Source organism: Aedes albopictus, chromosome 3, assembly GCF_035046485.1.
Source record: "Aedes albopictus strain Foshan chromosome 3, AalbF5, whole genome shotgun sequence".
Classification (NCBI taxonomy): domain Eukaryota; kingdom Metazoa; phylum Arthropoda; class Insecta; order Diptera; family Culicidae; genus Aedes; species Aedes albopictus.
In genome coordinates, this window is record NC_085138.1 from 335,298,703 (window position 1) to 335,322,341 (window position 23,639).

Below are 23,639 nucleotides of genomic sequence, written 5' to 3' on the forward strand. Positions count from 1 at the left end.
TACCGCTTGTCGAAAACTAACTTTTAGCAGCAACTCGCTTCGCATTGGTTTTTCGATTGAGTGACACAGTTTTTCGCGTGAGAAATCAAACCTTGTTGCCCTGTTATGCAAGTTGTTTACAGCAGATTAAGCCGTAACTAAGTGGTTCGCCGCTGGGTTGGGTGTGGGTTTCTTTTTGTTCTACTGAATGGAGCTTTAAGCCGTCATTGGTGAAATATGAATCATGGTCTATTATTTAATTAAACACAATAAAATAAATGTAAGTAGAATTTTCAAAATTTATAATACTTCATCCGATTGAATGATTTTCATCATACTTTTTGCATGTTTCTCGTTTTTTTTTGCTGCACGTGATAAACGTCTGAAGCTACTGTTACAACAATGTCACCTCAAACGTATGGCTTAAAATAGAAACGACAACACAATCTAAACATGGAAAATACTAAACTTTTGCTTCACAATAAAAGAAATATGTTACCGATAATGTACGATTGATGTTTCTAAACTGTTAGTTCATAGTCAGATACTAGGTATTTTTTCTGTTTTGAATTTTGCACTTACAAATTTACTAAAATAAATTTCTACAACGATCAACCTGCCTTCATCTTGTTGTTTGTCGGACGTGCTGCTATAATCCAGGGACTCTAGGGCGAAGGATCTTGTTTTCTTTCATATACTGTCTTGTCTGGCTATGTAGGGATTGTTAATGAAGAATGCTTTGCTCCTAGTTCGTTCTCAGCTGGTAGTCCCCGTTCTGGGTAATGTAGCGCACCCATGGCAATGCCTGGTAGCCGCTCTTCTCGATGATCTTCAGATAACGAACCTGAGAGGGACATAACGATAGGTAAGCGAGATTAGTGAGACTAGAGCTTTATATGTTCATTTCTCCAGAAGGTCGTTTCGTTGCATATTTTTTTAATTGCAGTTGGTTCTTTTATCGCTTATTTCCCAAGTAACCATGCTGTTAAAGCTGTACGTATTGCATAAATAACGCACACATATTGACATGCATTACACTATATAAACAATTAAAGTTGAATTAAAGTGGGAAGTAGCGGCACTATTGTTGAATTACGATTATACCAGTATAATCGTAAGTTAGCAATTGTGGCGCCAATTGCCACTTTAATTCAACTTTAATGGTTGATGTAAGGCAATGCATGCCAATATATGCGCTTTATATATGCAATACGTACAGCTTCAACAGCATGATTACTTGGTTTGTCTCTAATGCTTTTTTTCAGTTTATGGTCGGATAACTCTTTGAAAATCCTATTCTCCAGGACTACGGTCATTTTGTGGAAAAAGATCACCGAACAAGAAAGCAATGTATACCTATTTTGGGTAGCCCCGAGGCGCAAAGGTGACCCTGAGAAATTCATCAGCCTCATTGAAGCACAGTGTGATCGAGCAATTTACGCAGATGCTGGACTAACCAGGGTACGAAAAACGGATCGCGCCGAAAAACAAACGCTTTGTCCTAAGCGGTGCATGTCGGTAACAAAGGCGCTCCGCAACAAACGCATGTCAAGCGATGAGAGCAATAAAACAAATATCGATTGCCGTGCGTGTGCCGATATTTCGGCTTTTCTGTTGAAATTTTCGACCCACATCATCGAATTCATGAGTATTTGGACGAATTAAGACTCTTGCCATCCTCAGAGTCGAGTTTCACTTGTAAAACAATGCGAAAATCACGATGTGAATAAAACGAGACAAATATTCCTACCGTTTTTGTTATGAACAAAGTCGGGAGCGATTTTGTCATTATCTGCTAACGAAAAAACAAAGCGTTGTTGCCGTGCCTTCCTTGTTGCCTATTTTTCGCTTGCGGTGCCATATTCTGCGTACACTGGGACTAACAAAGGATAGGCCAGTGGTAAAAGCGGGTGACTTCAATGCCTGGGCCGTGGAACGGGAACCCGTTTTACAAACCAGCGGGGTCAGATCCTGCACTGGCTATGCTAGATGTCGATCTGGCTAATGTCGGTACCGAAAGTACCTTTAGTCGGAACGGTGCGGAGTCGATATCGATAATCGACGTTACTGGCACTTGCAATTTTTCGTCAGTTGTTCTTCCCCCGAGAGCAGCTGACACCTGACCCTCTTCTGAGCATAAGCTCTAACGGACCCCGAAACCTGGATATAGGCTAACGGCAACTCATAATAGACCCCCAATCGGACTGGAGAAGGAACAAGAGCCACACATCAACATCCTTGTGCTCATCAGGGTGACCACTCAACTTGGTAAGATAAATTTCCGGTTATTTCCCAGTTTTCCCCGGTTCTTCCACAAGTTTTTCCCGGTTTTTTTAGAAACTGATTTATATGGTAAAATCGGAACACTCCTACTTTTCTGAATTTGTTAAGTGATACAGAGAAACATTTAAACGGGGAGCGTTGTAAAAACTCCAAATTATATCAAAAATATCATCCATCATAAACAGCCTCAGTGCTTGAGCCATGCGCAACATGGCCAGAAAATTGGCTAAATGCGTGCCAGAATTTTTAGTAAATGTGCAAGAAATTTATATTTTAAAATTTAAAAAAAATGATTAAAAATCTCGAACAGAGCGAAAGTTCAGAGGCGAATGTCCCTTCTAGTTAAAGCATTTATAATAGAAAAAATAATTTGATAAAGGCTAAATTTTATAATGAAACTGACATTTTCTTTAATCCTGAAAAATTGATATAGGGAAGTGGAACCATCTCGGCAGGGGTCCTATTTTGGGCACTTTTCTGCTATAACTCAGTCAATTTTGAACCAAATGACACTATTATTAGAACGCGCTGAGATACGGATGGTATCTAGGCGTGTACAAAATTTCAAGTCAATTGGTTTGGAATTGACTGAGTTTTAGCGAAGAGTGCCCAAAATGCCGGCCACTGCCCAAGTGGCTCGCTACCCTATTGTTCAAGAAAATAATTTTGAAATTTTTTACATATTAAATTCGCTTTATTGGAAGTTTAAAATAAAGTGATGATTTGATTTACATTTTACTGAGAAATTAAATTTGACTTTTTCCATCAATGTTCTAAATTTACTTCAAGCTAATTTTTAAAAACTATAATGGTGGAAATTCCGTGTATAACTCTGGGAAAATATCCTAGTGAAGCTGGAAAAAATCTTACTGATAGCCAGTTTATATCAAAGTTTTCGGTGGAGGAAAACTTAGGCTGAAGAAATACTGTTAGAATCTTATAGAAAATCCTACTTAAATTATGGTAGAAATTTGTAATGGAAATGCCAAGTGTAATAGTTGGAGAAAAGTCATATCGCATTTTTGAATAGACTTCTATAGAGTCCGCTGAAGCAATCCCTCGAAAACCACTAGAGAGGATTTTTGGAAAAAAAATCTTGAACAAATTAGTAATGGTAATCTGCGTAAATTGTTTGTAAACACTTTGAAATAATTATTGGAGGAATCCTTGATAATGTTCTGTGTTAGAATTCTTGAGAGATAGAATACAAATTTATATTCTATCTAAATATCTAAATCTCGGATACTTATTCAAAACGACGTATCAACATAGGATTTGCGTATATTACACGTCGTTTTGAAAAAGTATCCGAGAAATATTTATATCTAAAGATCTAAAGATTTTAAAAATCCGTGGGAAAATATTGTTAGAATTCCCAAATAAATTACTCCGGAAATTCTATGCATTTCACTATTAACTTTTACAGTTTATGCTAACGTAAGAAGGGCCCATATAGCCGAGGCGGTAAACGCACGGGTATTCAGCATGACCATGCTGAGGGTGACGGGTTCGATTCCCGGTCGGTCCAGGATCTTTTCGTAAAGGAAATTTCCTTGACTTCCTTGGGCATAGAGTATCTTCGTGCCTGCCACACGATATACACATGCAAAATGGTCATTGGCAGAGGAAGCTCTCAGTTAATAACTGTGGAAGTGCTCATAGAACACTAAGCTGAGAAGCAGGCTTTGTCCCAATGAGGACGTTACGCCAAGAAGAGAGAGAGAGAGAGAGAGAGAGAGAGAGAGAGAGAGAGAGAGAGAGAGAGAGAGAGAGAGAGAGAGAGAGAGAGAGAGAGAGAGAGAGAGAGAGAGAGAGAGAGAGAGAGAGAGAGAGAGAGAGAGAGAGAGAGAGAGAGAGAGAGAGAGAGAGAGAGAGAGAGAGAGAGAGAGAGAGAGAGAGAGCTAACGTAAGAACTTCACGACACACATGAGACGTGACATGAGACAAGACAACACTTATCGTTCTTGCAGTCGTCAAGAAAAGATTAAAATTACCTTTACGTCGACCGATTTCAGGCGTGATTTAGCCCATCTACAGAGCAATGTCCGACTGACTGCGTTGATTTTCGTACGTCCAAAAACGAAGAGATGATACTGTATTGTCAGGTCGGTTAGGCCGAAGAGGCACGATACGATTGGGGGGTCATCCTCATTTCATCAATGGCTCTTTGCTGTTTGTGATGATCATGGACTCCCACGAATTCAAATGGGAAATCTTTTGAACGCATTTTATCAATTTCTCTTCTTTCCAATTTATTTTGTAATTGTTGTTTGAGGTATGGACCGCGACGCCGGATTCGTTGGGTTTGTTTGCGTCTACAGCATTCTTGTGTTCTTTTATTCTAGTTTTCATCTTCCGGCGCGTCAACTTTTATATAAATTTTGAACTTGACAGGCTTGAAGTTTGGCATAGCCGTTTAAATTCTGTTAGACTGAGAAAGCTACAACAGTTCAACACTTCCTCCCAGTCGTAAACCTCCTCCAAAACTTAAAATTAAATAAATTTAATCCATACTATCAGATTAAGTATTGGATGTATGTCGGGACCCGTGGCGTAGTTGGTCACACGTTCACTTCATATGCGGATGGTCATGGGTTTGATTCCCAGCCCCGGCACTTCCAATTTTTCGTCAGTTGCTCTTCTTCCGAGAGCGACTGACACTGACCCTCTTCTGAGCCCCATGGCTCAAACGGATCCGGATACCTGGACATCGGCGAACTGCTACTCATAATGGACCCCCAATCGAACCGGAAAGGAATCATCATCCTTGTGCTCATCATTCTACCATAGAGTAGAAAAGTGAAAGCAACAGAAAGGCAACCAGTTCGGTATAGTAGAATGGAATAGAAATACATATAGACGCTGTACCAAACGTAAGTGCAGTTGTCAAATGAAATCGCTCACGTAGTGCCCTAGTGGACGAAAGAGCTGTAAAATAGGTTAAGTGGTTAAGAATAAAAAAAAATATTGGGTGTATGAGCTTTTGATGTTTACTAATTTGATTGCATTGATTGATTGTATTCAAACTGAAACTTAGTAGAGAGAAATAGTTCAAGGTTATTAAAATAAAATTAGTTTCGTAACATTTCGTTATTTGTCGAATTTGAGAAATAAATGAGGCCCATGTTTCAGTTTATCAAGTAAATCTCAAAAAAAAATGTAAATATTACTGAGATGTTTCTGCATGAATAGTTACGTACAACACCATGTTTTAGATACCGTAAAACGGGGTGAATAGAAACAATGGGGCGAATAGAAACAAATAACTTATTGTAAAAAAGATGGCAATTATGTTTTAAAATTCATCAAAACTTAATTTTATTAGCTAGTTGGATGCTACTAGTGTTTCAATAAACCTTTTTTGAGATGATAATTCCGTTAATATTTTTGTGAAAATTTTTAAAATCAAAGTATCGATTTGGAGGCAAAAAAACTTCCGCCATTTAAATTGCGTTTTATCGATTTGGTATGTATTAACAGACTAAAGTATTTTTCGACATTCAACATTTTTTTCTTCACTAGGTGAATTATTATAATCTAGTGTTAGAGTTTTAATTGAATTAAAAGTTATTTCTGTCTTGAAATTAGAAAAAATATCGAAAATTGTTTAAAGCTGTTTCTATTCGCCCCATTGCGGGGCGAATAGAAACAAGCAACCTTTTTTCAAATAAGTTAACGAAATCAAAATTAGTTTTGAATCCTAATTACAGCAATTAAAGAGGGAGGAGGGACCCAAAGTTAAGACCCTTGCAACTGACTTTATTACGCACGGTTCCAGAGATACTTGCCTAAGTATGCTGGAAGGTGTTTCTATTCGCCCCGTTTTACGGTAAGGCATAAAATAGTCATTTCAACATAGACTGCTTTAATTGCAAGGTGCATTGGAAGAAGCCGAAAGGATCCATCGCAGAACATGGGGATTAATTTGCACACATTCAATGAAATAAAAAAAAAACTGGTCGGCGTCAAGTCAAATTGGACTAGGCTATTTTTTGGACAGGTAAAGATAAGCCAAGAAATTCAACAACTCTTAACTTTTTGACATTATTTTGATGCAAATGTTTCATTACTATAAAAGAATTATAGTATTTCAAAAAATAATGCACATGATTTGATATTCAAATTCCTTGCGGAACATTTTACCGTTATCATTGAAAAACAGTTGGTCCGATCTGACTTATAGCCGACCAACTGTGAATCTTACTACGATGCCCATGCTTTATGGTACGATCGACCGCACTATCAGATAGTTCACATTTTCAGAATGTAACTTTTTGAGTTTTTTTTTCTACAACCACGGTTAGCACATCTTCTTTCGAGAGAGACGAACCAGCCAAGGGCTGAAAGTCTCTCAAATAAAGATAAATCAATCAATCAATCTTCTTTCGAGTCGAAACTGTTACTTATCTATTATCTGTTTGTTACGTCAATTTATCCGTGTAATCATTCATCAAAACGACTGAATGGTCGCATAAACTGACGTAAACGTTTTTAATATGGAAAAATTACATGAAACATCTTGAAATAATTGCGGCTCACTTTTTGTAGCTGTAAGCCACGAAACTCACATATTATTTTATTAAAAAAATCGGTGCATGTAAAAATCTGGAAAAAATCTATAAAAACGTGTTTTCCCATCAAAGCCGACGTTGGTGGTTACATCGACTATGCGAACATGGGCAGATAACAGCAGGCAGCACACAATGGTTTATTTTTCCATTTTCACGCTCTTACTTAATAGCACGTATGATTGAGGAAATAGAGCAATGGCGTCTTCGACAAAGTTGACGGGAATGTCCAGCGCCATCTTTTGACAATTAGAGTTTTTGGATCAATCCCCCTAAAAATGAGATACACGCCTATACGCCAAATATACGCCTTCGGCAAAGTTGTAGCATTTTTGATTCCAAACATCTTTCCTGAAGACGTCAATGTTGTAATTTTCACACCAATGTGTTGTGACCAATACAATGTTCTGCAAAGTTGTACTGCTTATGATCGCATAACTGTCCCATATGAATAGGAAACCCAGCAAAGATGGGACTGATATGCGATCATGGGCAGTGTATGTATCAATAAAATACGCAACTTTGCCGAAAACATCAAAGCTGTAAGAATTAAATGAGACGAGTTATTGATGATTTTTTTCATCGACTTTTAGGGATAAACATTTTTGGCTACTATGATAAAATATAAGTTAAACCCACTTTCGTCTTATCTTAATAAAAGTTTATTGTGTTGACTTTCTTCATATAAAATTTCAAATTGCTTTCCAGAAGAACTCGTGAGTTGTTTGGCTCTGTGAGAACGTATGAAACCCCGATAAATTTTAATATTTTATTCAATGAATGGGATTGATACTAAATAGTGGCAATATATAAAAAGGCAGTGGAAAACGTTTTTAAGAACAAATTTGGTATTTAAAACAATTAGGACTGTTGCGCAAATTAGCTTAGAGAAAGCTATACATTATTTGATCATGTATTTGCTATCATCGATAGCAGAACTAGTTATCAACATGCTGCCACATTAACATTCTTCTGCTCTCATTTTTGATATTTTAACCGTTAAAACTTCCAAAACGACCATGTTCGGCGCTGCGGCACGAGCGAGAACACATTCTCGGGAGAAATTCGGGTCAGAATTTATCGCACGACTTTTTTCGCCGATAATGAGTGTAAGCGAGATTTCTATGATCAAATTTCATTCCCTGATTTTAATGTAAGGCGTCCCGATATGACTGCGTTTTGTGGTATACCAGACGACGTTCCTAATACGAAGAGTGATGCATATTCAGAAACAGGAACCCTGCCCTCAACTAAATGTATGACCTTCAATATTTTCCAATTGAGCCCACAACACGAAACAAGCTTACCTGAATTCCGGACGTCGTAAAGTACGGTATTTCAAACTTGACCTGAATTGGAGGTTTGCCTTCCGAATCTTCACACTCGACACTGGGAAGTCCAAAGTGAGCCCTCATTAGATATTCCTTTCCACCCTAAAAAAATCAAAAATAATTGCGTCACTTTAAAATCAGAACCACCATTCTCCATTCCTTCATCTTACCGGGAACGACTTGATGGTCCAGGTGATGGCATTCTGCTCCGGGGCATACTTGACGCTGCCGATGGTGGTCTTAAACTTGGGCGAATCGGCATCGGCCGGCACCGGAATGACTATTTCCACGTTGTTGGCCGTCGAACGGCGCTTGAACTGCGACTTGGCCTTTATCATATACTCCACCCGACTGTGGGCATGCCGCTCGATGACCGACTCGATCCAGATCAGCGGTTTCACGTGGGTGTTCAAACGGTACGACATCAGCTCGAATTCGCCGTCCGGTGGAATGAATGAAATGGTACGATCGTTTTCAAAGCGGGATAACCGCACGCACTGATGGAATTTCACGTCTTCCAGCTCTACGGACTTGGATTTACCCCGGCCGGTGCTCTCGAACAGTACTTTATCGTTCAATCCCAACCGCAGCTCAGGCATTCCGGACAAGTAAACACGCATTTTGATGGCTCCCACAATTTCACTTCGGAGAACGTTCCCGTTGGCATTAGCCAGCAAGTTGACACTCTCGATCACGTCCAGGAACACTTCGTTTTTCCTATACTTAATGCCTTCGGAACGCCAGGAAACGGCATTCGTCACAGCCATCGGAATCCGAGGCTGAATTTCTAGCTTGTGACCTTCCTGGGTGATATACTCCTGCAAGATCTTGCTGTCTGTGGTTTGCGGATAACCGAAGTCAATCAGCTCATCCATCAGCTCGTAAATCACGACAAAATTGTCCCGGATGCTTTCCTCTTCGAGTTCCTTAAAATATTCCGTGAACACCTGAACCACCTTGTGTAAGAACACAAAAACCAGCGCAATGTTGGCATTGCTTCTCGTCACAGACACTAAATACAGATTGTTGGTCTTAACGTACGCAAACGTGCACTCCGGTGTCTGCAGAATCGGCGTAATCAGACCTTCTTCCTCCTTTTCCATCAGCAGCGGCATGAACTTGTCGATCACGCCCATGTCGATGTGGCCTCGGTAATTCCGAGATATCAGCACCTTCCCTTTGGCGTCCAGAATGAAAATCGCTGACGAGGACATGGTGCTTACGGGATTTTATTGCTCCTTATCAAAACTATTAAATATTGCGGTTGCACCTGTAAAATTAAAGGAGAAAAGGATAAAACATTACCACCTGCTGTGTTTATTTACATTCACTTTTGATATTCTACGTTCCCAGTCTCTGATTTCTAGTACCGCAAAAAGGCCAATGACAAATCGAGAAAATTTACGTCACCAGTTTTTGAATCGACACTTTTGTAAGAAATTGCATGTTTAAAATCCGATTATAGGTTTAAATTTCACAACTTAGCAACTAACTGCAGCTCCAATTAACTTTATAGCCTATATTGGTTCGATCAGAAACTATCATATATCAGGAAAAATGCATCGAACATAAAATGGGTTGAGCACCCGAGAAAGGGAGGCGACCGTACAAACAAGATTTTCGCACAAAACCTTTCTGTCGGTTTCTCACTGGTAGTTTATTACCTTCACTAAATGCACAATTAACACACCAACTGGATTCACAATTGAGCCTATGAATGGATCAAAATTAGTGATTAAAACCCCCAAATTACAATATCGTCGTCATTTTTTCACTTTTTTCTCATGCACACACGATAAACGAGACGAGATGGATTGCTTTGCTGTCAAATGCCTCAACGAACTGTCAATCAAAGGAGAGAGAGAAAGAAGGGCTGACACGGCGTACTGGACGCGAGCGCTCTCTGTTTGGGAGCACTGTAAACTTCAAGTTAGGGGCATTTGGGGTAATGTGCACTGATTGAGGAAATATCCGCCCCTTGATCCACCCTCTCGTTTTTCGGGGATTATTATCGTCGCACCACCAAATCGAAGTCGTCGCTACACAGTGAAACCGCTCAGCACTAAGATGTGTAAGCCCTACTCATAAGTGCATAATTTCCAGACCACACAAAAATGTGTTACAGTTACACATTCTCAAAAACAGCTCGTACACTCGTCCAGATGCGAAATGTCGATATTTTTTTTGTTTCCCAAGGTCACTAGTAAACTTAACTAGATTGCTGTACAATTTTTTTTTGCGAATTTAACGGTTTTGCGGACACAGTAGCTGATTTTGTGAATGTGCAAGGGTTACACATTATTGGTGTAGTCTGGAAATTATGCACTTTAGTGCTGAGCAGCGTTAGCGTGTAGAAGCACATGCGAAGTTGCAGCTGCGAAGTAAATTTGAATTTATTTTTTCTGTTGCGCATCATTAAGCTAATTAAGAGCAACAATATGCACTAATCCAAATTGAGTTGCGACATTTCTAAGTAGGTTAAAAATCAATTTTCGCACGTTTGGTCACTTCGTATTTTGACCAAAAGCATAATATTTATTTACATTTGAAAAAAAAAACATTGATGAAGTACTTCTCAGTATTGGTTTAACGAATTTCTTTTACATTATACATTTTTACCTGGATTTTACGCCAAATAACAATATAACGAAAACCATTAGCACAGATAACAGATGTTTATGCTAGTACAATTTTTTCGCAGAATCCTGTGTAAATGTTCAAAACGATATACGTTGGCTCACTACCGCCATCTACTCAACTGATTGCGACATTACATCTAACTTGAATGCAAGAATAGTTCAAAGTTCCACTTTCATTCAAGACCGAATACAATCTTGAATGTAAAATTGCGTAGTGCATGCAATCTTGAAAGCGATCACTGACTATCGATCACTGCGCCATCTCTAAATGATTGCCACATGAGTTTCAGATGCTCGTTACATACAAAATGGCTGTTGAGCATTTTTACACACATTGCCAATATAAGCATAAACGTCTGTTATCTGTGCCATTAGAATTGAAAAAAAAAATATCTGGATACATCAAATCTACAGTCTGTTTATAACACAGTCCCGCAAAGAGTGAAACCAAATCTACCTATCGAACTGTCAAATCGGCTACCTATCGAGCACGCCAGCAAAATTGTGAAAACAAAGTCGGGCGAAGAAGAAGAACAACACTCAAAAGAAGTTGTCTTTGCGTGTCTCTATATATACAGTCTCTAATCAAATCGAAAACACTGTTTAAACGATCAATCAATTGTTCAATTTTCACTGGACAATGCTTGCGTTGCTTTGGTACTACACTCAGCGAAATAACCTTAAGATTTCCATAAGGCCCAACTTATGAAACGGCCTTTAAATAATTCATAATGATTCGGATGAATTTCATAAGGTCACTCTATGGTGTAAAATCATCTCATATTGTTATTGTTGTTTATTTTTAACTAAAAATTTTGAAAGAGGGAAAAGCCCCTTTAAGTGATTTCCTCATCTACGAAATCTTTCTCAAAAAGGCATAAAACCTCTTTTATCTTTTCAAAAATCATTATAAAATAAACTTAAAACTAAAGGCTCCTCCGGAAAACTATCCATAATCGAGCCGTGGTCTTGATGCGGATTTGTCAAGGGATGAACCAAGGTAATCTGACTTCGACGAAGGAGTTTTGAACATCAAGGACAGAAATCGGACGCAGTTCTTGAAAACTGAAAAAAAAATTTTAAGAGCATCAAACAGCATAACCAATTTCAATAAAATATCTGAAAAGAATTTTCATCATGACTAAAGATTTACAACCTAAAATATCTCTAACAGATACAGGTAAAGAAAAGCCTAAACTTTTAAATCTATCAATTAAGTTTTTTCTGGGTAATGTATAATGAACACAATGAATATGATCAATATCTTGATATGATTCACCACAAATACATAAATTTGAATCTACAATATTGATACGATATAAATGACTATTAGCGAAGACGGCTTATAATAAGACAGACATCTACCCTCTTGCTCCATATACCTTGGGAGCTACAAGCACACTAGCGCCACGAACGACTTCAGGGAACAACATCATGAATGAGTGTGCATGCGATGCTACCATTTCCGTGTACGTATTTGCATGTACACGCACACAATCATGTTTTAATGTTCCTGTGAATCGTTGAGGGCGTTTCAACCTTGTCGCCTGCAACAGGGTGGGAGCTGGCTGTCTTGTTATTAGCCGTCTTCGCTATTAGAAATATAATGATTAGACATAAGTCTTGAAAACAGACAAATAAAATTTCTACTAGTAGATAAATGTTTGAACCAAGGTTTTTTATCCACAACAGGACAAATGGAATGACACCAACGACCTTTATCGCTGCAATCCCAATCAATTTGCCAAGAAGATTTTGATTTTTGTTTGATTTCAGCAAAGTATTCCGAATGAAAAATATTACGTTCATAAATAATACCACGAGTAGCACCTAATTTGGCCAAACAAAAATCATCTCATAGCTTGGCTTTTATTCATGTTTAGCAACATGGAATTCTCAAGCGTCGGTAGCCGTGTGGATAAAACACGGGCTCGGTGATCCCGACGTCCATGGATCGAATCCAGTCTGCATCATTTTAAGATTTTTTTGTTCTTTTCATAAGTCTATCTTATGAAATTTGTCATAGCAAGCACGATTGGGTATTCTTATGTCATCCATAAGAATTAGTTATAGCAAATTTTCATAAGGTATTTCGATGAATTTCGCTAGTTTTTTTCGCTGAGTGTATGGCAACGAAAAAAAAAACAAAATTTTCTTTGACAACACTTTTCAAATCGATCTCAAGCAACTTGTTAATTCACAAGGCCATAATTTTTCACTCTTAGAAACGTAAATTTTACTTACTTTTCTTTGAACTCCGACTGCGCCAATGTGGTGACCCTCCATAGCCAGAGAGTTAGACGATCAGCGGACTCACCGAACGTCGGACAAGTAACTGCTGGATTGACAGGATCTGAGGCCGGATCTACTGGACAGGCTTGATTTCCGGCAGATGACCGCCGGATAGATAGGCGACCTGGCAGGACAGCGGGCTCGATCGACGACACGAGATGGTTGACGGTTGATCGTTGGACGGAAAGGGACGGATACCAGGCAGGACAGCGGGCTTGATCGGACAAGACAGCAGACTTGATCTTCGACACGAGATGGTTGATGGTTGATCGTTGAACGGAAAGGGACGGATACCGGGCAGGACAGCGACTTGATTGGACAAGACAGCAGACTTGATCTTCGACACGGGATGGTTGATCGTTGGACGGAAAGGGACGAATACCGGACAGGACAGCAGGCTTGATCGACAGGAACAGATACCTGGCAGGGTCGCAACCTTGACGAACAGGGACAGGATTTGCTCCACCACCAGATGAATCGGGACGAGGACCAGACACTTGAACGATGATTTTGACGACAAACGGGCAGATAATGGGAACCACACGAGGCAAAGGGATTTTCTTGTAGATCTGGTAATTAATGAGAGGTTTTGTTTTTTTCGACTTGTCTCTCCAAATTCACTGTTAAGACTAATTTTATTATAAAATGTTCCTACGTAGGTCTCCTATGATTTTTAATTTATTGGCTACTACGATAACTAAATTGACTCCATGCATGAACTAGTTGTTTTTTTTTAATCTATTAATCCTATTCTCTACATTAATAACTGTGGAAGTGCTCATAGAACACTAAGCTGAGAAGCAGGCTTTGTCCCAATGAGGACGTTACGCCAAGAAGAGAGAGAGATTATGAGTAAATTTTACCTATTTTGGATATATTGGCCTTATCGTGCACAAAAAAGACTTCTTTAGCGGGCTAACGTTGCACACCCGGCAACAGGTGACTTTTGTTTTTCTCTGTTCTTGCTCTTTGTTCTTGCTTCGAAGGTCAGTTTGTCAGAGCCATTCAACACGCATCGTATTTGAATAATCGTGAGTATGATTTTTTAAATAATTGTTTTTAATAGTTAAGTAATCTGAAATTGCTCATTGTACGTTCATTATTCCACTCATTTGGAAGTCCTCGTTTGAGGGTCGGTCATGTTCGACCCCACACAACACGGGTTGAGCCGGGATTTCCGGCTCACCAAGTTCTCCACACTGCGCGGGTGAGGTTCGAAAATTCCTCAAGATGTCCTTGACCGGCTTCTTCGAGGAGTTTACAGCGAACAATTCGCTGAAAGTAGCAGCAAAAACAAGGAGGAGAAGGAGCAATCTGGTGGGAAAGTAGGTGATAAGCAAAAGGAAGTTGATAGCGCTGAGGGTGTTGGTAAAATCAAAGATGCTGGGATTTGAAGTGAGTCTTCATCTAGTTTGTTATCTTTTCAGGGATTGGACTGGATTCGTCCGTGATACCGTTGAAGAATGACTTGCATTTAGTTCAGACCGTGGATTTTTTCTATCCGCTAATCGATGATCCGTACATGTTGGGTCGCATCGCGCTGGCCAATGTGGTCAGCGACGTGTATGCCGTGGGAGCGCTTGAGATCGATGAAATCCGGCTGGTTTGCTCGGCCCCAACCGAGTTCAGCGAAAAAGAGCGGGATGTTGTGGTACCGATGATCATCAAGGGTTTCCAGGATGCGGCTGCGGAGTCAAAGTCGCGCGTCAAAATCGGAAGCATTGCACTGAATCCATGGTGCATTATCGGCGGAATCGCCACAGCCGTTTGTCACAAATCGGAATTGATTATGTGAGTGAACATATGAAATGTTCTTTTTAATATTCTTACCGAATGTCTGTATTTGCAGGCCGTACTATGCACAAGCAGGAGACTCGCTAGTCCTGACCAAACCTTTGGGAACGCAACTAGCCACCAATGCCTTTATTTGGATGACTGAAAATTCCGACAGCTGGAAGAAACTCTCCGCCAAGTTTTCTACGTCTGACATTGAGAAAACCTACGCTATCGCAATCGAGTCCATGTCCCGCCTGAACAAATCCGGAGCAGAGTTAATGCACAAATTCGGAGCGCACGCAGCTACCGACGTGACCGGTTTCGGACTTTACGGCCACGCGGACAATTTGGTGAAATTTCAGAAGGAAAGCGTTGATTTCGAAATCGACACGCTTCCAATAATCAAGAACGTAGCGGAAATTTCCGAGCTGCTTGGGCGAAGCGCTAAGCTTATGGCGGGAAAAGCGGTCGAAACATCCGGCGGGCTGTTGATTAGCCTGCCTGCCGCAAATGCCCAGCATTTTTGCGAGGAATATGAACGGGTCTCGGGTCATGCTGCTTGGATTGTTGGGCGAGTGGTGGTCGGAAGTCGCACGGTCAAAATGAGTTCAAATCCAACGACGCTCAGCGTACAATAGGAGCTTCTAGATCGCGGTGTGTCATGTAAGTGAGTGGAATTCATGAATTTTACTCGAAAGCAGTTTTCTTATCGCCTGCGCGGGAGCACGTATGAAGTGGGCTTTTAAAGGCTGAAACGCTGGTAAGTTTACGAAAGTTTTTCTCTCTTGTAGATGGAAGATTTATTTGCTTTCGAGCCTAATTCTGAAAGATTATCGGTTACATGAATAAATTGTTTCAATTTTCATATATAATATGCAATATTCATGTTGTGAACATTCCTTAAATTGCACTTACCGTACGTCGACGATCTCGTGGTGGTGAGGAGTTTTTCACGAATTTTCTGCAGAAATTCATTTTGCGGTGTCTCTCAAAGTTAGGGCGGACCATTGGGAGGACCCCCTTGGACGACAGTTGAGCGAAAAAAGAAGAAGAAAACAATCAAATGGGCGTAGGGACACCAAACCCAGAAAAAGTTTTCTCTGAAATTGCTTCGAAAATATTCGTGAGCTGTTTTCTAGAGTAACTCCCCAACAAACATTTTAGCTGTACAGCTTCCGCTCGATAACTGGGCTTTGACGACAGTTCAGTTAGCGAGCGCCGTTCGATAACTGGACTGAGCTCCCGGAGCCGGAGCCTATTGTTAAATTTTGTTTTGTTTACTGATTTGCAAAATGTGAGGTTAAATTTCGTTTATTTTTACTTACTTTTTAACTGGACTTTGGCCCAGTTATCGAGCGCCCAGTTAAAAAGTAGTCCAGTTAAACAGCAGTCAGTTATCGAGCGGATGCTGTATAAGAGTTTAACAAACAATTATTGAGCTAATTTTAGCTTAAGATACTGTTTTTCACCTATCGCTGTTTCTTGGGTCCCTGATTGTGTACAGGTGTTTTATAAGGAATATTTCCGGGAGGTTCTCGTGGGATTACATTTGAAGTGTCACCTTTTCTGCAGGAACTTTTGCTGATATCTCTCATGGAGCTTCTCCCGTGTTTTCTTTTAGAGCTTATTCCATGCTTTTCCTAGTATATATTTTTTGCAATGATATTCCTGAGATTTTTTTAAGGTTTCATTGGGATTATGCCCAGAGCCCACGATTGTGGATGCTCCTTTTAGGATTTCTTTAATAGTTTTGCAGGGACTTTTTTTTAATAATTTCTCTCGAAATGTTTCCCGGAATAACAAACATAAATCTTTGTAAGCTATGCCCGGAGAAATATCGGAAAGAATCTAGGTGAAATCTTGCAAGGAATTTCGCATAGGAACCTCGATAAAAAAAATCCTAAGAAACTGGGGCATGGGAAAAAATCTAAGAGTAGTCTCAAGACGAAATATTAAGAAAATTCAAGGAAGAACTTTGAAACCCTCTAAGAAAAATCCCAATTGAAGTCTCAGAAGCAAATTTATGGGAGCAATACGTGAAAAAAACCTAAATGGCAACTTGGGAGAACTGAAAAAAGCCACAAAAAAAACCTTCGATAAATTCAAGGAAGAACTCGTAACAAGAATTCTGTGAGGCGCGTATCACGCCAATCGCAACGACCAATGAACCAACGAACACCTTGCTTGAATTGTAGTCCCAAGTAACAGAACTAGCTGAATAACAGTTTCTTAAGCTAAAGTTTGCCTATGAGTGTAATAATTAAGAACGGTTCTTTGGCACCAGTTATATCTCAGAAACGCAAAGTGTTATAGATTTGAAACTTTGGGCTTTTCTTAATTGGAATGTTTACTTTTGACAAAAAATATAACAAAAAGATATGGTGAGGATCACTTTTTCGATTTTTGTTCGCCTGATATCTTATAGTGGTATGGTGCGAAGCTTAACAGTATGCACAAACGTGTTGCGAAACTCATGCTCACGAGTAAAAAATACTCACTCACCATACTCATTTGCGAGTAATGCTCACGCTGTGAGTTACTCGCGTATGAGTATACTCACGCGTGAGTAATGACGTCATACTCTCGCGTGAGTATTACTCACTTGTGAGTAATACTCACGCGAGAGTATGACGTTATTACTCACGCGTGAGTTACTCATTTTACTCACGGTGAGTTTAGTGAGTAAGTTATTTTTGATGGTTTGAAATAATGTTTTCGTTTGTTCTGTACTGCAATGGTGATTATTTATATACAAGGCACAGTTTTCGAGGAAAGGTGGATCTGCTCGAGAGCTTTGGCACCATATGCTAAAAACTCTTATTGTTTACCTACGCATGCAAAGTAATATCATCAATTAGGAAATCTCTATATTTCACCACACTTTGTCAATGGTATAACTTTTTTCGTATACGTTGGGTGTTTGGCATATATTGGCGCGCGGACGCTGAAAATTTTTCAGCTGTCATATTTTTTCCATCGTTTAATTTAAATTTAAATAATTTAAAGTGATTTATTGAATTCTGTGGTTAAATAAATGTGTACAGTAACTAACAAACAGATTATTGAAATATTTAAGTGCTGGAGAAAATTAATTTGATTTGGCTCATTTATACTCGTCGCTCTGCCAGTGGCGGTAGTTGGTCTATGGTCAAGCTAAAGTCACCATACGATCTGCAAGAGTGAAATATTCTACAAAAAACAGTGACAAAAGGAATGAAATTAGTGAAAATTCAAAGAAAATGTGTGAAAATGTTACTTAAGTCGGTTGCCTCAAACTCGGTCGGTTTGAAATTGTTACTGTAAACTGTATGCTGAACGGCAGCACCATGCCGAAGGAAAAATAAACTCCTGGACGAAATCGAGCGCCTCCACAATCAGCAGCTCCAGCTCTCCCTGAACATGCTTCTGTTGTCTGAGGAATTCTGTATGAACATCATCCCCGAAAGCCAAACCATCATTTTTCAGACGTCCTCGAGTAGCATCAGATCGGGAGCGCTGAGTAATTCACCACAACATCCAACCGCCAATCGCAAGTTTTATTTGCACAAGTACGCAAGTGATATGAGCGGAGCATATTCATTGGCGGAGACAAGCATATGCAGCATAAATCCGGTGAGAGGGTTCTAATTATTTGTTTAGTTTTGTGCTCCTATCTGTACCTATTCTGTACCATTCTAAAAATTAAAAGTCGAAAAGTGTTGCAAATTACTCCATTTGATGGTAACATCTGCTATATAGACTATTATAATTGCATATACATTTTTGTTTTTCCTTAACAATTGAAATTATGGTTATATTAGCAAATTATAATCATGTTTATGTGTCTTAATTACATGTACTGTTAAAATCATACTGAATTCCTGACCATTGCTGTCCCAAAATCCTATTTCCTTTCTATTTTTTCGAGGGCGTCGGTGAATCGCTGGCATCTCGATAAATAGTTATCCCTTCCCTACTATCCTTTCCCATCCACATAACGTGCTTCTTATCGTTTCAGAGACCGATCAATGGCGGTTAAGCCAAGGCTTGTTAGCCAGGACACAGTGTAAATGCCTGTGCCCCATCCCGGAATCAAAAAGGCCCATGGAGTGACAAAATTTCTTAGCTATGTCACTCCCAACGTTGGTGTTTAAATATACTAAAACACTTTCACTCACTGCAACACATCTACATAATTTACTCAAATACACTTACACAATCTGAATCTTGTCGCATCACTCGCTTATAGTGAATCCCCAATCAACCCATTCCAAATATCCAACTCCTTGACACCTATGGGGCGTCGGTGAGTCGCTGACCTTTCATAAAATAGGTGTCATATCATCACATCCTTTCCTATCCTCGTAACGGAGAAGATGGGCGTGGCCGGCAATGGAAGTTCTCATGTCTTTTTTACTTTAACCTCTGATTGGATAGCTGTTCCTTCCCAAATAGCATTCCATAAGCAATTAGAATAGGAGTATTAAAGTTTTAACATGACAACTTTCAGTATGCAATCTACGAATTACTCCGTTACCACGCAACGCAACGCAACGCAACGCAACGTTGGGTGTTTGGCATATATTTACCTACCTTCAAATAAAAATGGTAGGGTCAATTACAGCATCTCCTAGGTCCAAACATTTAAAACTTTTCTTTTCTGCATACATTTGATTGTTTTTTCCCATGTGGCTAGTTTCTATTACTGTGCAAAAATATAGGGCATATAATGGACAAATAGTGGTTTCGCTTCAAAATTACTTGAGTAGGCAAGTAAGGAAAAAAAGTTTTACACTGGTAACGCCTCCCTTGTAAATCTAAAAGAGCTGTAGTTTTTTCTGCGCGGAAAAATAGTCCGTTCTATTATTTTGTAAGGAAAAGTAACGTTTTTCCTCATACTAAACACTTGATCAGTTTGTAAGTTTAAATTTACAAAAAAAATAGTAAATTTACTTGAGTACTCAACTTTCGAACATGAAACTTACACACTTAACGCATCCAGCAAAACAAAAACCAGCAAAACAAATAGTTGATTTTCAAGCAATTTTTTGCTAGAATCCGGTACAACTTTGTGCCCTATCAGCACAAATTGCTGGATGTTTCATAAAAAAGTGCTTAGACTTGATAGAATTGAAACAAAACTTTATTGGAGCTTATGGGTGACAAAAGGAACAAATTGCCAGGGCCCGTAGCGTAGTGGCTACACGTTCACTTTATAAGTGGATGGTCATGGATTCGATCCCAGCCCGGCACTTTCAATTTTTCGTCAGTTGCTCTTCCCCCCGAGAGCAGCTGGCACATGACCCTCTTCAGAGCATATGCTCCAACGGACCCGGACACCTGGTTATCGGCTAACGGCAACTCATAATGGACCCCCAATCGGACTGGAAAAGGAACAAGAGCCACACATCAACATCCTCGTGCTCATCATTCTACCATGATAGTGTAGAAAGTGAAAGCAGCGCAACGGAATCCAGTTCGATCTAGTAGAATTATAATAGAATACATTTAGGAGCTGTACAAAGTGTAAGTACAGCTTCCAATTGGAGTCGCTCACGCAGTGCCCTGGTGGACAAAAGAGCTGTAAATTAGGTAAAGTGATTGAAGAATGAAAAAAAAAGAAACAAATTATGAAGGAATCCCATGAGCTTTTCAAGTCTTAGTTTTTTTTCATATTAAGTTGGACCACCCTTATTATATGAACCTCGGGTCTAAAAAGAAAAAAAAACTGCTGCGCAAATTACTACCAGTAACATGGCCAGTAATCACACCCTGGTAACCAATAAGCAGCTAAAATGGTATTAATTCCTTTGCAGCAGGTCTGCTGCTATCGAACTGTCAAATCCAAGGTCAAATCGGCTACCAATCGAGCACACCACACGATTCCGTAAAATTACTTTTTCTTAATTGCTATCTCTGCCAACCCCCTGAAGAAAGCGTTAGTTCTTGAAGTTCTCGAACGGGCTCGTTTACGAAATTTCAGCCTGCCTTTCAATCTGCTACGTGTGGAAGCGAACTTTGTCGTACGAATTATCGTGCATTTGAGAAACGATCGTTTACACATTTGTTCAATGCATTTAGTGTTCTTTATTAAATTTACAAGACGCACAAGCATGCAAATACATTTCGTCCATTTAAAACAACGCTGAACTCAATTATATGTGAATGTTACGCCTGCACTAACAGAAAAAAACACTGTTTTCAGCTTAATGCAACCGCACATTCAAATCAGCACCACGTCCTGCACCAAATTTTTGGCTTCACGCTAGTTATATGTGGATGACAGCCATTTCAGGGGATTGATCTGTGTCTACAAGAGGTTTGAGTTCAAACAAAAGCCCTCACGTTGAGCTGTTGGGCTCAAAGGGGACCTCATCAAGACCGCCCTTAACGGAGCGCTTAGAACTACCAGTAAGATACAATTCACTAGAATAAAAAAAAAATAGAATTATTGACAAGCAACCTTGTCTACTGATTCAATACATTCGCCCCAATAAAACATACCATTTTAATGATTGATATGGAATCCTAAGCCTTTAGATAAATTTTAGATTACCGTATGAATATGAGTAAAGCATACTCGTGAGTGAGTATCTGCACGTCAATACTCACGAGTGAGTGTGAGTTGTACAGCGCTTACTCAAATGTGAGTAATACTCACGGTGAGTTTTAGGTGTACTGCTCATACTCACTCGTGAGTTTGACTAGTTGTGTGAGTACTCGCTCATTTCGCAACACTGGCACAAACGTCTGAGCAAGGCGTACCAAAATGCGGGATACCAAAGAATCGAATCACTTTTGCGATCCGGTCACACAATATAAGAATGAATAAATACGGATCAACGGCAAAACCTGCGATACTCTTCACTCACTCGGTTTCGCGAATCGATTCTTTGAGTCGATTCACGAGTGAGTTACCCATCTCTATTGCAGACCAACAGGAAGAGGACCTAAATTTTCTAGCGAAACATTCCTCAGATATGACACTCTCAGCCGCCGACCCGCAGTCAATTTCCATTTCAAGTCTTCTCTCAACCACTACCTCTACGAAACATGGATTGTTTATCTTGTTTACAGCTGAGACCATTATACAAGGCATATCATCATCGTCTGATTGAATGTCGGTCTCAATCTCTCCTTGCAATTAGAGGTGTGCGCCGCCGCGCCACGCCGCGCCAATGAGAAATCGGCGTGCGGCTCCCCAAGCCAACAAGAATAAAAACTACTATATTTTTTAAACGGAGATAGGTAAAGGAGGGTTATACCCATGCACTGGTGGAAAAAGTTAATGGTTATGTTGTTTGAAGCCGATCCAGGAAGCATCGGCGTGTCGGCGTGGCAAACGGCGGCGGCGGCGGCGTGAAAACCGCACGCCGATCGGCGTATCCCTTCTCAGAAAGGCTACCATCATCAAAACCAAAAAAATTCCGCAGCAGCACATAGCTAGATCTCCATTTGTTGCAATCCAATCAATAGAAAGTAGTTTACTTTGTTCATAATTGTTTGAGAAGCCCCACGCCGATGCACGCCGATTTTACGCCGAATATTCGGCGCACACGTCTACTTGCAATCGATTAAACAACCATGACGATCCAGCATCTGTACGCTTCGATAAATCCACAAATTTAACATATGATTTTTCTTGATTTTTATTTTTACGAGGGCTATCCTTTTTCAATTTATAACAGTATTTTCTTGTGTGACCCTTCTTTTTGCAATACGAGCATACAAAGGATTGTCTGCCTGAACTAGTTCGCCGATCATTATACCTTTCTCTATAATTGTCCCTTGATAAAAAAAATCTGTCTCTAAGTTATTACTTTTGCCTCTAAATGAATATCTTGTTGGAGTGGGATGATCCGATCGTCGCCCTAGTCGAGCCATCACTCTAACTTTTCTATCGTCTAGTCATCTTTATCTGACTTGTTCTCTCTGCCACTCATTCCTGATTGACTATATTTTTTTTCCGCTTTAGCCGCAGTGAGATCTTCCTCATCGAAAAGTCGTTTTTGCAATTGCCTATCATTATTTCCTATAACCAAGACATCTCGTATTGCTTTGTCTTTAAAAGCACCAAAATCACATTCCTCCGCTAAGTGTTTTACATCCAACACAAAATCAATAGATTTCTCATACTGCCCTTGTTTCCGGCTCCAAATTTATAACTATGAATGACTCAGAGTCTTTACTATTATAGCTCTTTCATAAAGCTTCAACCATATCTTTATAAGGCAACATCCTTAAAGTTCTGCCCCGGAAAAAGAAGCTTCAACAGCGAGTACACCTCGGTACCGCAAACGGCTAAAAATGAAGCCTTGTATCTATCCTCAGTATAATTATTACTTACCTTACCGATCAGGCTAAGGCCGGGGTGGGCTCTGCTGTACATAGAAGCCGTCTCCATTCCACTCGGTCCATGGCTGTTTGTCTCCAGATCCGCACTCTGCGTAGGGTCCGCAGATCGTCCTCCACTTGGTCGACCCACCTGTGCCGGTCGGATGACTCTCAAGAACCATTTTAGTCGGGTTGCTATCCGACATCCTTATGACGTGACCCGCCCCACCGTAGCCTCACGATTATCGAGGTATGGACGATGGTTGGCTCTCTCAGCAGCCGATGCAGCTCGTGGTTCATTCGCCTTCTCCAAGTCCCGTCTTCCATCTGCACTCCGCCGTAGATGGTACGCAACACCTTCCGTTCGAAAACTCCAAGGGCGCGTTGGTTCTCTGCACTCTCTCTCTCTCTCTCTCTCTCTCTCTCTCTCTCTCTCTCTCTCTCTCTCTCTCTCTCTA

General features: G+C 40.0%; 2 protein-coding genes across 3 annotated transcripts; one reads left to right on the forward strand and one right to left on the reverse strand.

Annotated features, from left to right (window-relative positions):
* Positions 1-206: 206 nt before the first annotated feature.
* On the reverse strand, positions 207-9,987 carry LOC109404280 (AP-1 complex subunit mu-1). The gene is made up of 4 exons (XM_029865276.2): positions 9,826-9,987; positions 8,332-9,431; positions 8,138-8,263; positions 207-823 (listed from the first exon to the last, which is right to left on the reverse strand). The coding sequence occupies exons 2-4, from the start codon at positions 9,373-9,375 to the stop codon at positions 725-727; spliced, it is 1,269 nt and encodes a 422-aa protein (XP_029721136.2). The 5' UTR covers positions 9,376-9,431; positions 9,826-9,987; the 3' UTR covers positions 207-724.
* Positions 9,988-14,000: 4,013 nt separating this feature from the next.
* Positions 14,001-15,740, forward strand: LOC115262671 (selenide, water dikinase 2-like). Of its 2 annotated transcripts, none has more exons than XM_062859562.1 (4): positions 14,001-14,123; positions 14,212-14,460; positions 14,520-14,883; positions 14,942-15,740. In XM_062859562.1, exons 2-4 carry the CDS (start codon positions 14,232-14,234, stop codon positions 15,504-15,506), a joined length of 1,158 nt encoding a protein of 385 aa, XP_062715546.1. In that variant the 5' UTR covers positions 14,001-14,123; positions 14,212-14,231; the 3' UTR covers positions 15,507-15,740. The 2 variants fall into 2 exon arrangements, with proteins under 2 accessions (XP_062715546.1, XP_062715547.1); XM_062859563.1 differs by having other exon boundaries at positions 14,043-14,123; positions 14,209-14,460.
* The last annotated feature ends 7,899 nt before the right edge of the window (positions 15,741-23,639 follow it).

Excerpts from the sequence above, each read along its gene's own strand:
- LOC109404280 (XM_029865276.2), bottom strand. The coding sequence starts at position 9,375 with ATGTCCTCGTCAGCGATTTTCATTCTGGACGCCAAAGGGAAGGTGCTG. Across the intron at positions 8,264-8,331 it reads GGACCATCAAGTCGTTCCCG|GGTGGAAAGGAATATCTAAT; the intron begins GTAAGATGAAGG and ends TGATTTTTTTAG. Across the intron at positions 824-8,137 it reads TTACGACGTCCGGAATTCAG|GTTCGTTATCTGAAGATCAT; the intron begins GTAAGCTTGTTT and ends TGTCCCTCTCAG.